This window comes from Corvus hawaiiensis, chromosome 17 (genome assembly GCF_020740725.1).
Source record: "Corvus hawaiiensis isolate bCorHaw1 chromosome 17, bCorHaw1.pri.cur, whole genome shotgun sequence".
In the NCBI taxonomy this organism is placed as follows: domain Eukaryota; kingdom Metazoa; phylum Chordata; class Aves; order Passeriformes; family Corvidae; genus Corvus; species Corvus hawaiiensis.
Window position 1 is genome coordinate 16475461 of NC_063229.1, and position 12258 is coordinate 16487718.

The 12258-nt window shown below is 41.7% G+C and overlaps 1 protein-coding gene across 4 annotated transcripts in view; it reads left to right on the forward strand.

Moving 5' to 3' along the window:
• Window positions 1–12258, forward strand: part of PREX1 (phosphatidylinositol-3,4,5-trisphosphate dependent Rac exchange factor 1) — a 144737-nt gene that overhangs the window by 117920 nt on the left and 14559 nt on the right. For 3 of the 4 annotated variants that reach the window (XM_048321609.1, XM_048321607.1, XM_048321610.1), the window contains exons 18-26: window positions 64–212; window positions 1123–1208; window positions 2742–2878; window positions 3309–3480; window positions 4589–4776; window positions 5540–5701; window positions 6266–6476; window positions 7647–7908; window positions 9994–10200. In XM_048321609.1, the coding sequence (XP_048177566.1) occupies window positions 64–212; window positions 1123–1208; window positions 2742–2878; window positions 3309–3480; window positions 4589–4776; window positions 5540–5701; window positions 6266–6476; window positions 7647–7908; window positions 9994–10200 (1574 nt within the window). The remainder of the gene's footprint in view (window positions 1–63; window positions 213–1122; window positions 1209–2741; window positions 2879–3308; window positions 3481–4588; window positions 4777–5539; window positions 5702–6265; window positions 6477–7646; window positions 7909–9993; window positions 10201–12258) is intronic. The other variant, XM_048321608.1, reaches the window with a different exon arrangement.

The following is a 12258-nucleotide window of genomic DNA, read 5'->3' on the forward strand; positions in this document are numbered from 1 at the left end:
CCTGAGCTTTCAGAGTTGCTGCCAGTGACCCCAAGTGCTGTGTGGTGTTTGTTCCCTTTGCAGATGGCTGGCCTGCAAGCAGGAAGAAAAATCTATTCCATCAATGAGGATTTAGTATTCCTACGCCCGTTTTCAGAAGTGGAAACCATCTTATCCCAGTCCTTCTGCTCACGAAGGCCACTTAGGCTTCTGGTAGCCACCAAATCAAAAGAGTAAGTGCCAAGATGGGCAGACAGAGAAGATTATTGAGAAATGTCAGTTACTAAATAGTACTTCTGCAGTTGTAGTGAAACCTCTGTAAACACTGTGCCCTGCAGAAGCCACTCAATAGGAAAACAGATGACAGAAATGAGGTACAAGAGTCACAGCTTGTTTTTACTGATGACCCTTGGGCTGCTAGGAGAGGTTGGCATGTGTTCTCTTTATATTGCAGATAGCTTTTGGTTTCCTTGTGCACAAATGAAACTGAATCACAAAGATTGTCGTTCTCAGGTGTGAAGCTTCTCACACTCTATTATATGTGCATGGGAAAACAATTTCCACCTATAAAAGCTTGGCTTATTTTTGGATGACTAACAATGTCAGTCCTTACAGTTTTTCAGTCTGTTATTGTTTCTTACAATGAGAGTTGGCCCTGTTAGTGTCTTGTGTATTGTTAAATTCTGTAATCCCAGAATGTGCCATAGAAAGTGAATGTCTCAGTGAACATTTGTTGCTGAATTCTAGTTCAGAGTGTCTTGTCCAGTCTACTTTTTTTTTTTTAAATTTTTTAATGGAAAAAAATCCTCTGCTGGTATAGGTCAGCACAGCTGCACTGAAGTTTGCCTAGAAATGGAAGTGAATATAAATGCCTTAGAAAGTTTCTGTCAAGTGTTATTCACTTAAAGATGTAACAAATTAAGAAGTGCCAAATTTTAATTAGCAAATAAAATCTCCCATCTGCCTTGGAGATTGAAGATGGAGTATATTTCTTCATTTGTTATTTATTCGTAAACACTGTGGATGCTTTCTCTCATCCAAACCCAGTTGTGAATGCTGGGGAAAGATGCTGTTAAGAACTGCCCAGAATTCGGGCAGCCTAATTTAAAATTGTGCTTTCTCTTCTCCTTGATTTATCTGCAGGATTATTAAAATCCCAGATTGTCCTGAAGCACTTTGCTTTCAGATACGGGGAGCAGCACCACCATACGTTCACGCAGTAGGAAGAGGTAAGTAGAAACTCTGTGGTACAGTTAAGTTGGGAGTACAGCTGAATAGATACACGTGTGTATATAAAGTTGTGTGTGTGTATCCGTATTTCAACAAAGACAGATCCAGGTTTCATTGTCCAACTTGTCCTATACAAGTTCTGACAAATTTAGTGACCACAGTGATGAGAACTCATGATAGACAAGAATCACACTCATATAACCATAGAACAGTGTGAGATTTCCTGCATCCAAGTGCTTATCATCTAAATATATTCTAAGACAGAGGTATCATTCTTGTGAACTGAGTGTTGAGTCTCTAATCCCATCAACACAATACAAGGAATAATTTAATTCCACAGTGGAAGAAACTTGAATACTGCAATGCACAATACCATGTGCATGATCAGAAGGCATTATCACTTTAGCTCTTGCAAGCTAGAAATGGACTTGCTTAGTGACCCTACCCTTGTTTCTTCTGAGACTACTAAGGTAAAGCTTGACAGCCACAGTGAAAAAAGCCCCTAAAGCTGAGATAGTTGAGAAAAAGTTGAGAGGTAATGGTGTCTGTTGCTTCCTCAGTACTTTTGCCAATTTGGGTCACTGGGTTCTGAAGGTGCTGTAGGATCAGCAGGTTAGTAGACAAGTCATAACACAATCTGGACATCACAAAGTGACATATGACTTGCAGACTAGTTCTTCCTTTACATAGGCATATATTGCTGCAAATTACCAGTATAACACAGAGGCAAACTGCTCTCCTTGATATTTTTAAAAGGAGAAAACACAATTTGACAGAAATATTTACTACTTCTGTACCTGATATATTAACTGGGCTACAAGCAAAGCACAGCTTTAACCTTTATGTTAAGCAGATGCAGAAAATGCGGCCTTTTAGACATACACCACTTCCTTCCTTCAGAACAAATGTGCGTCTCCACCTGAGTGCAGTTAGCTTAGGCAGCACCCACAGATGGCATTCCCAGGGACACACATTTATTACACCCTTTTATAGCAGCACCTATAACCACTTTTTCACAGTTTGGAGTGCAAGCTGGAAGTTCCAGCTAGAAGATTGTACTTTTTCAGGATTTGGCCTGGAAAAGACAAATTACATTTGACATCATAGTCTTTTTCTATGGCAAATTGTGTAACATGCAAGTGTTCTGTCTTCCAGGTACAAGAGGCTGGAACAAATATAACAGTTTATACTTTAGCAAGACTGCAGCTAATGTAACCATAAGGCTAAAAGAGAAACATATAAGAATCCCAAATGATTTCCCACAGAAATGTCAATTTCTAGCATGAATGCATTTAGATCAAGGAGGTGTCTGTTTTTCCCAGCACTACTGAAAACATGAAGGATAGACACATGATGTTATCCTTACACAACAAAGCTCTCTGAATAGTAGCAAAGGCGTAGTAGCAAAGGCATGACAGGACTGACCCAGCTCTTCTTACTTTTTCTAACCAGAAAGCTTTTGCAAACTTTCCAGTATTCTCATCCATAGGCAGATGGCATTTCTGTCTAACTTCTCTCCTGTTATTTTTCAGGTTCTGAGGCTGCCGCTGTAGGCCTTCATCCAGGGCAGTGTATTTTGAAAGTTAATGGGAATAATGCAACACACGGAAATTACAAAGAAGTTCTGGAGCACTTCACAGCCTATAGGACCAGGCAGCAGGAAGCACTGGTATGAATGCAAAACCTCAAATGAAGTACATTAATTCCTGCCCTTCTTCTGCCCTCCCCTTTTCCTCTGCTTTTATGCTCACTAAATATTCAGAAAAAGAACATCTACATGTTTGTTTTGACTCATTTCCTTCTATGCCAGGGTCCTGCTGTCACTGAGGGGACCTGATTCCAGTTGCCTATAGTTGCAAAACACATACAGATAATATGAAAGCCATTTCATACATACACTGCATACAGTACTGAAAATTGCTGGGTAAACAATTGATCTAGATTTTATGTTCTCTGAAGTTCAGAGAAAAGCTGAGGGAACGTTGATATTTCAGCCTACTTAGAAGATACAGAATTGATAGCTGGATTCACCTTTGTAGTCCAAATGTTTGGAGCTTGAGCATTTTGAGGTCCTAGCTGAAGGCTGTATCTGTTGGAAGGGATTGTACCAGTGGGTGTACAGAACACATGAAGATGCTGAAGAGGACAGAGTTCAGCAAGCAGCATCCCCTGCATGTTTGAATGGCAGTCGCCCAGGCTCCAGCAAAGACAGCTCTGCACTAGAAGGACATGCAGAATTGGAATCCCTTCAAAGCAGTCAACAGGAATCAGGTAAAGATTCTCATGGGGGAAGAAAACCTAGGGACAATTCAGCGGCTTTCAGAAGGAAAACTGCAGTACAAGTAAAAAGTATAATTATTATTGTAGAATCTCTCTTGTCTTAACAAAGCTTTGTAATTGAATGAGGTCTGCCAGAGGAAGTATTTGTATGCTGCAGTTTATTCAGGAGAAGAAAAAATTGCGATACACATAGAAATTGTGCACCTGTGACTCTGTGCCTTACAAGATAGCCAGTTATGGGAGCGAAGAGACTCAGCATTTTTAGAATCCTTTGGTAGCCCCTGCAAACCAGGCATTTATGGGCAGTAGCTGATGGAGAGGGAAGGTCTGCAAGTACCTCTCCATACCTGCAAGAACAATCTATGTTTTCTGTTATTTTTGATTAAAGATTAAGATGTTAAATTACTTTTACCTGGAGCAAGTTTTCAAGGCATGTTACCACTGTGTCAGGAAAAGATGTGGGTGTATTTCTTCCAGCTTTTGAAAGCATAGCTCAAAAAACAATTCTACTCTCATGTTGAGGGCTTATTTGGAAAAGCAGATGTTAAGGGAGACTACTAAAGCAAAATTTGATCCAAAGGACTGAGCCTGGTAGAAGCATGTGAGCAATTCCCTGGCAAATCTCAATCTGACTGTAACTGGAATCTCTTCTCTAGTGGCAATAGAATTGCTTTGTGTAAAAAATGTTACCTCCTCACCACATCTCTTCCCTGATATCTCAGTCTTCCAGAGGGCTACTGCAGACAACAGGACTCAGAGGTTAACATACTTCACTTCCCTTACAAGCTTCTGCTAGTGAACAGAACTAGAAGTAGTGTCCTGAGCATGGATATGTGCACACATGTATGGAAGAAATCAGAATGGGGATTGGAGCATGTGGACTATCTAAACGTCTGTCACTGTCTCCATTAGTGGCCAACAGCAAATGTCTTCCTTAGAATATTCTCTCAGTCTACAGCAGTACATAGTTCGAGACACTCCTTGAGCCAAAGGTTGTGTCACTGCATTCAATAATTTTTCTCAGCAGGTTTCTCTTGCCTGGGCAGGCCTGTGTTCACATGTGCTGTCAGATGCCTCTAATGACTTCCTTTGGTTCCAGCCCAGACACCACAGACTGTTACTTCTCCACTGGTCATTGGTGAAGAAACCCCTCTCATCAGCCTAACTGTGGATAACACCCATCTGGAGCATGGGGTGGTATATGAATATGTTAGCAGTGCAGGAATCAAATCCTTTGTCCTGGAGAAAATTGTGGAGCCAAAAGGTTGCTTCAATCTCACTGCGAAGGTACTGAAAACCGGACATGGTCAGCTTTATTCCTAAACAGAATGGGAAACCAATAATATAGCTTATTACTGCCTGCTGTGGGCTTGGATCTTCAGTTGAGGTTGACATTGGTCTTCTCAGCCCTGCTTAGAGTTTTGTTCATTAGAATGCACTGAGTTACAATAGCTTGACTGGTATGAGCAAATCAGCAAGTGCTTCCAGGACTTCAACTGTTGAGGTAGATGGAGGAGAGCCCTCAGCTCCTGTTCCTGTGGAATTCTTGCTTTTATCTGCCTGGTAACATACTCTCTGATGATATTCAAGATTAATCTTTTCAGGCAGGAATTTGCTTTACCTTGGAAGAAAATCAAGCAGCTTTTTCCCACCTGAAAGGCTGGATGGGTTGCTTTTTTGCGTAGAACTGCTGCTATTGGAAGGCAATAGAGTCTGCTGAGTGTCTTTGTCATCTCTGACAAAAATGAGCTAATAGAGAATGTTTGTCACATCCCAGTATATTATCGTTATGTCCCATGAAAGCATGCCAGAGCAGGTAACTTGGACAGTGGATATTTCAATTCACTTCCATGATTCTAAAAATTTTTGAGGAATGTTATATGACTCTGAGGATTAGACACATTAGTGGTTCTCAAGCAGTAATAAAGGCAGCTTGTTCTGGAGGCAGCTTTATCCAACCATGGGGCTTTGCCACTCACCGAGTGGAAGAAAACTGTATTTTCCCTCCCTGTCAAGACTCATATCATTGACATCCTGTCTTTTTGTTTAGATTTTAGAGGCCTTTGCTGCAGAGGACAGTCACTTTGTAAGGAATTGTGAAAGACTCATATCCCTAAGCAGTGCTGTGGTCACCATGCCCCAGTATGAATTCCGGCAAATCTGTGACACTAAGCTGGAAAGCATTAGCAGGAGGCTCACAAACTACCAAGAGGTACAACACTACTAGTTATTGGTGAAGTCTTGAGACAATACTTCATTGTGTTAAGTGGGTCTTAGTATTCTTTATTAATGAATCCAAACTGTTTCTGAGGTGGGTGTCCTGGAGGCATGAGAACAGTTCTGCAAGTTACTGAAATTGCAAGTTTTGAGTGAAAAATACCTTGTCTGTAAATCGTTCCTTTCTGCTTGTCAGAGCTGTGGGTTAAAACATATTGTTGCAGGTTCATTTCCACTGTATTAATGAATAAATATGAGAACAGATTGATGCATGTCTTAGATAACTTGAATGTAACTACAGTGTATCATGGTGTAAACAAAGTATGTGTGCTTTGTTTGTGCAGTTATCTGAGCTGCTTGAAAAGAGAGTAGTAGGAGATATAGCTAATTGCCTTCCTTTGTTATTTTATGAACTTTTTTTAATGTGTTGTTTCAGCTGCAGCAGAAGTCTGAATTCCTGGATTTCTGGAATAGGAGGCAGGGAGAGAAAAGAATTGTCTGTATTGCATCAAAATTTTTTTGAAAGTGAAGTAACACACACCTACTTTATTTCTTCTAGTTTGCAGATGAATTGAAAACAAAGGTGAGCCCAGCCTTCAAACAAGCTGTTATGGAACCACATTCCCTCAACAGCATGGATTTCTGCCCCACCAACTGCCATATTAACCTCATGGAGGTATCATACCCCAAAAGCACTACCTCAGCAGGGAGATCGTTCAGTATTCGCATTGGACGGAAACCTTCTATTATTGGTCTTGATCCAGAGCAAGGTGATAATTAACTTTAAAGTGATAACTGATTTTATCTGTATAAAAAGTTGTGTTTTTATACTGCTCAGCAAGGTCAAATATAAATATAGTCTTGCCAGTACTCTTTCTTCCTCCTTAAAATTTTATAGTTAAATGGCAGCCCTCTTGTGTTGTGAAAAAGTAATGGCTTTAAGGATAGAGAGGCTTCAGGTCTGACGTTTTTGCTAGCTAGGCTGTTTGTGCATCTCATGGTAGTTACATGTCCGGGGTGCTGTTGCCCTTAGTAGAGGTGACCTGCTTGAGTGAGCAGGGACTGATGGCAATGCTGGTGCTTCATTCAGGGGAACAGCTGAAGTCAATCACATTGTAGTGCTACTTTCTACTCTTATTACTAAATAAATTCCATGCACTGGAGTTGAAAGTCTCTACTTTGTCAGGGGATCTATTTTCTGATAAATTGCTGCTATGCAGCATTGCTCCTACAATCTGGTTGTTTGAGTTACAATATTTCTTTATCATGATCTCACTTAACATGTTTCTGATTCATTGCCTTATGAAGGTCAGAGTGCAGGAATGTTTGGAAGAGGGAAGTATAGACTAACCAACCTTCTGAACAATGGCATTGACTATTAAAATTGAGGTCTATAAATGAGCCCTGCTTGCTTGGGCAATAATATTTTTAATGCGAGCTAAGGTAGTTAGCAAAGTACTGCAACAAAACTGTCAGCATTTCTAAATGAAAAAGCATTAATTTATCTTCTGTAAGGACAGAATCCAATATTTCTTTATATGTGTATGTGTGTGTAAGTGTAAATGTCTGTAGAGCTGGCATAATAACACAGACCGACTCCTGAGAAGCCAAATTCATTAACTTTTCAGCAAATGCTTTTAGAGAGCTTCTGTGTTGACTATATATGTGTGGACATATGTCTTTACTTCCATAATTTAACCAGTTTCTGAACTGCAGTAAATTCAAAACAGCTAGCTAGCATGCCAGGGGAAAAAAAACCAACTTCCTTGGGGTTTTTGGGGTTTTTCCAGAATGATTTTGTCATAGAATGTAATTATATAAAATAGTTCTGTGAAATTTTAGTTTTTCCTGTTAAAACTCCACGTATCCTAAACGATCATCATTGGGATGGAGTGGGGAAAGTCATGAAAGCCATACTAACTAGATCTTTTAATGTTTAGTAGGTACCTTAAATCCAGTCTCATATACTCAACATTGCATCACCACTATGGCTGCACCATCCTGGAGATGTCCAGCCCCAGAAGATGGAGATCCTGATGGTAGCTTTGGCCAGCAGAATGGAGGAACAGTTCAGGAAGAAAGGGGACTCAGTTTTCTGCTGAAACAGGAAGACTGGGAGATGCAGGACTCCTACTTGCACCTTTTTAACAAACTTGACATTGCAGTGAAGGAAATGAAGCAGTATGTCATACAGATAAATAAGTGAGTACAAAATCCTGTATGCACTGGAGAAAGAAATTCTTATGACATTGAGGCATTAACCTCCAAAAACACATTGTGCTGTCAGCCCCAGCTGTCAGCCTCTTTACTCACCTGTTCACACCTGCCCTTGTATGACAGGTCCTTGCTGGTTGCGTCAAATCTACTCCTGGGCAGATCCATCAGTGTTTGTATTATTGTCCTTTGCTTCTAAAAGTCTACCTGAATTTGACAGCCACTGTTTTGCTTACTGTATATTCCAAAATAAGAATCTATTTGATGTCAAGAGCAGTTTTGGAATCCCATATGAGCACAGACCCTTGAGATTTTGTCTGTCGTAAGACAGACTAAGCAAAACATGTAATTGCAGGCCCGTTTCTCTATGGAACTTATGGTTTCCTTTCCTCTTTTTGTCTTTTCATTTCTGTCTTTATCATCACAGGTCTCCTAGTAGCAGTAACGAAAGATGGAGTAGCGTGTCTGTGATTTGTGCATAATAGGCAAGGTTTTGGTAGCAGGGGCTGCAGGGATGAGCTGTGTGGGAGGAGGCCTTACGATGCCCTAAGCTGATGACAGCCACTTCCAGGAATCCCAGTAATGAAAAGAACAGCCCATTGTGCACTGTCATGGTTTGACCCCAGCCAGCAACTCAGCCCCGCACAGCCACTTGTTCAGTCCCTGCCAGAGGGATTGGGAATGGAGTCAGAAAAATAAAAGTGAGAAAACTTGTGGGTTGAAATAAAGACAGTTCAACAGGTGAAGCAAAAGCTGCACACAAGGAAAGCAAAACCAGGGATTCAGTCACTGCTTCCCATGGGCAGGCAGGTGTTCAGCCACCTTCAGGAGAGTAGGGCCCCATCCTGCAGAATGGTGACTTGGGAAGACAAACGCCATGACTCCAAATATTCCCCCTTTCCTCCTTCTCCCCCCACTTTATATTCTGAGCATGGTGTCACATGATCTGGAATATCCCTTGGGTCAGCTGGGGTCACCTGTCCGGGCTATGTCTTCTCCCAGTCTCCCACACACCCCAGCCCCCTCCCCAGTGTGGCTGTACAAGAGGCAGAAAAGGCCTCAGCAATAACAAAAACATCTCTGTATTATCAACCCTGTATTCAGCACAAATCCACAACAGTCCCATATCAGCCAATGGAAAAAAATTAACTGTATCCCTGCCAAAACCAGCACATAACCAAAGCTTCACCTGACTGGAAAGCACATGGAGCCTTGGCTCCAACATGTATACAGAAGGGTGGTAGCTGCTGGGTAGAGGCAGTGAGCTGAGGAGGAGAAATCCAGTGCCTTGGATGAAGAAAGTGAGGACTTCCAGGCCACCATGGTTACAGTGATTAAGCTACACCTTACAGAAGTAGGGTACCTGTGGAAACAGGACCTTTTGGGAACTGGGATTCATGGGAATCTCCTGAGGTTCAACAAGACCAAGTGCAAGGTGCTGCACCTAGTCAGGGCACTACAGGCTGGGGAATAAGGGGACTGAAAGCAGCTGTGCCAAGAAGGACTTGGGAGTGCTGGTAGATGAGAGGCTGGACATAAGCCATCAATGTGTACTGGCAGCATCATTCAGTCCTGAGCCACCCATGTCCTGGGCTTATCCCCACAGTGTGGGCAGCAGGTGAAGCTGGGGGGAATCTGCCCCTCTGCCCTGCTCAGGTGAGACCCTACCTGCAGAGCTGCCTTCAGCTCCGGCATGCCCAGCCCAGGCAGGACATGGGGGAGAGTCCAGAGGAGGCCATGGAGATGAGCAGAGGGATGGAGCAGCTCTGCTGTGAGGACAGGCTGAGAAAATTGGGATTGTTCAGCTGAAGAGAAGGCTCTGGGGTGACCTACTTGTGGGTTTCCAGTACCTGATGGGAGCCTGCAAGAAAGATGGAGAGAGACTCTACAACAGCCTGGAGTGACAGGACAAGGGGGAATGGCTCCAAACCGAGAGCATGTTCAGATCAGATGTTAGAAAGTAGTCTATGTAAAAGTGCTTGCAAAGTTAGCTCTGATTTCACATAGCTGGATTTAGCCTGAGTTGTGACAGTTCATTTGTGGGACTGAGAGCTCTATGTTGTGCTTCTGCAGACTTTTGTCCACCATAACAGAACCTACAGAAGGTGGTGCCTGTGAGCCACCATCTACTGAGGAGACATCTTCACCTTCCCTGGGAACAGAAGAGAGCGATGCTGACAAAGCTGAGCATGGTGGAATCAAGAAAGTCTGTTTCAAAGTTTCTGAGGAGGACCAGGAAGACTCTGGACATGACACAATGAGTTTCAGAGACTCCTACAGGTCAGTCTGAAGATTATGCCACTTTTACCTTACTAAAAGTGTTTCAGAATTCTGATTCCAGTATGGATTCAACAGGTTGTTTTCCAGTCAGTCAATTGTCTAGTATTCACTTAGTATTCACTTTACTGAAGTATTCATTATATTTATTATCATGGAGACATACATAGCAAAAATACTTCTGCCAAAATAATGGCAAAATATTAAAACTTCTAGAAAATTGAATAAAATGAAATAAATAGGTCTAGTGTGACTTTTTGTATCCTGTAGCCAGAAACTGCAGAAGTCCAGCAGAATTCTTAGACTGCTTGGCCTTATAATAGCTGGTATTTCCATTTGGTTCTGCAGCCAATTTTCCTGAATGTCTAAGACACTGAGAAACAGAAATGGACATTGAGTTTTTTATTTTTAATGGGCCTTTGAAACCACAAATGCAAGTATTTATTCAGGTGTCTCAAAATCTTTTTGGGACATGACTGACTGTTGGTTCTCCAGGAATATTTGCTGCCAAAGGGAATCTCAGTACAATTCTCTCTATTTTGGGGGGAAAACATTTGGAAACTCAGCTTCAGAGTAAGTGGAATAACAAGTTGTGGCCGTGTCTGACTACTGCAATTTAACATCCTTAATTGGCCATTTTTACATTTCTAGTAAGGCCTTAGAGCTGGGAGGATTACAGGGACCTGAATGAATGATCTGTCTTTGTAACTTCCCCGCTGCAGTCCTGATGCTTTATTTGCTGTTGTTGGGCACTCGTACTAGTAGCAATAGGTGCCACCCATGCAGGACTGCAGAATGGCAGAAGGGGAACAGTTTGTGTTGGAATGGGTCTCTGGAGCTTGCACAGTCCAGTCCCTTGCTCAGGAGAGGGCCAGTTAAGAGTGGTTGCTTGGGGTCTTGTCCAGTTGAATATTGATCACCTCAAAGGACAGCAATATGAAGTCAATAAAGAAACAGAACGAGCACTTGCAGTGGGGCAACCTTTGTTGTGTGAGATTTCAATCTACACGTGTGCTCTGGAGCTTTCTGAGTGAAAGGTGCCGTATTTCTTTCACTGTTAACAGGGTATCCGTGTAGTTTAAATTTCTGTAATTAAGGCTAATCTATTCTGGGTAACAAAGTGACAGCACTAAAAACCTCTCTGGGTTTGTCGCTTGTTCCAGAATTCTACACATAAATTTAAGATGAGAAACACTATTCTGTCTTATCTTTATTAGACAGAGGCAGAGAATTAAGCATATATTACAGGTAATAGTTACTCAAGGGGGAATATGTTCTTACGGGTTTTGATTTAAAAGAGCATTGATTAGCTACAAACCCAAGCAAATTGCACATAAGAAAATACCTTGCCATGCTTCTTTTTCTGGGATTGTTTGGAGGTGCAATTCATAAGGGTTTGTACTGCAGAGTAGTTACCTTAAGTGTTAATCTTCTTAAGAAAAAAACAGATTTCTTTGATACTAGATTTTAAAAAGGACAGCAAGAATCCCAATTAGGGTTCTTTCCCTTGCACTTATATTTTTCTTTCATCTCAGTTAATAATTTAATCAGAGGCAGAGACAGTGGAGAATTTTGTAAGCTTTGTTTTGGGCTTGTACTATTAAAACCACTGTCACTTCACTGGAAGGGGACAGCCTGAGATCCGTAATCTTTTTGATTACTTTTAGTAAGAATAGTTAAAGTGAACCTTAAAGAGAGGAGATTCACACTAGAATTTTCCAGGTGTGCATGAGCCAAGATTGGTGTGGAGCCGACTGTCGTGACTCCTCTGCGTCATGATAGGATCTGCAGTGCCTGATTCTCCAGTGGCGTAGATTCCTTAAATTTTCACTCCCACCTCCATTATCTGCAGCCTCCCTATATGCTGGATTTGGATGCTGTAATATCCTGAGAATTGGTAGCAAACATTTAGTGGAGATCCAATATTTTAATTATTTCTCCCCTACTCAATGCCCATAGAGCAAATTTAATGATGTGGCCCAGCCGAGGACTGTGGTGTGACATCTGTTTTCATTATTTACAGAAGCAGGGTGATATATTAAGCATTCAGTGTTAACTGCA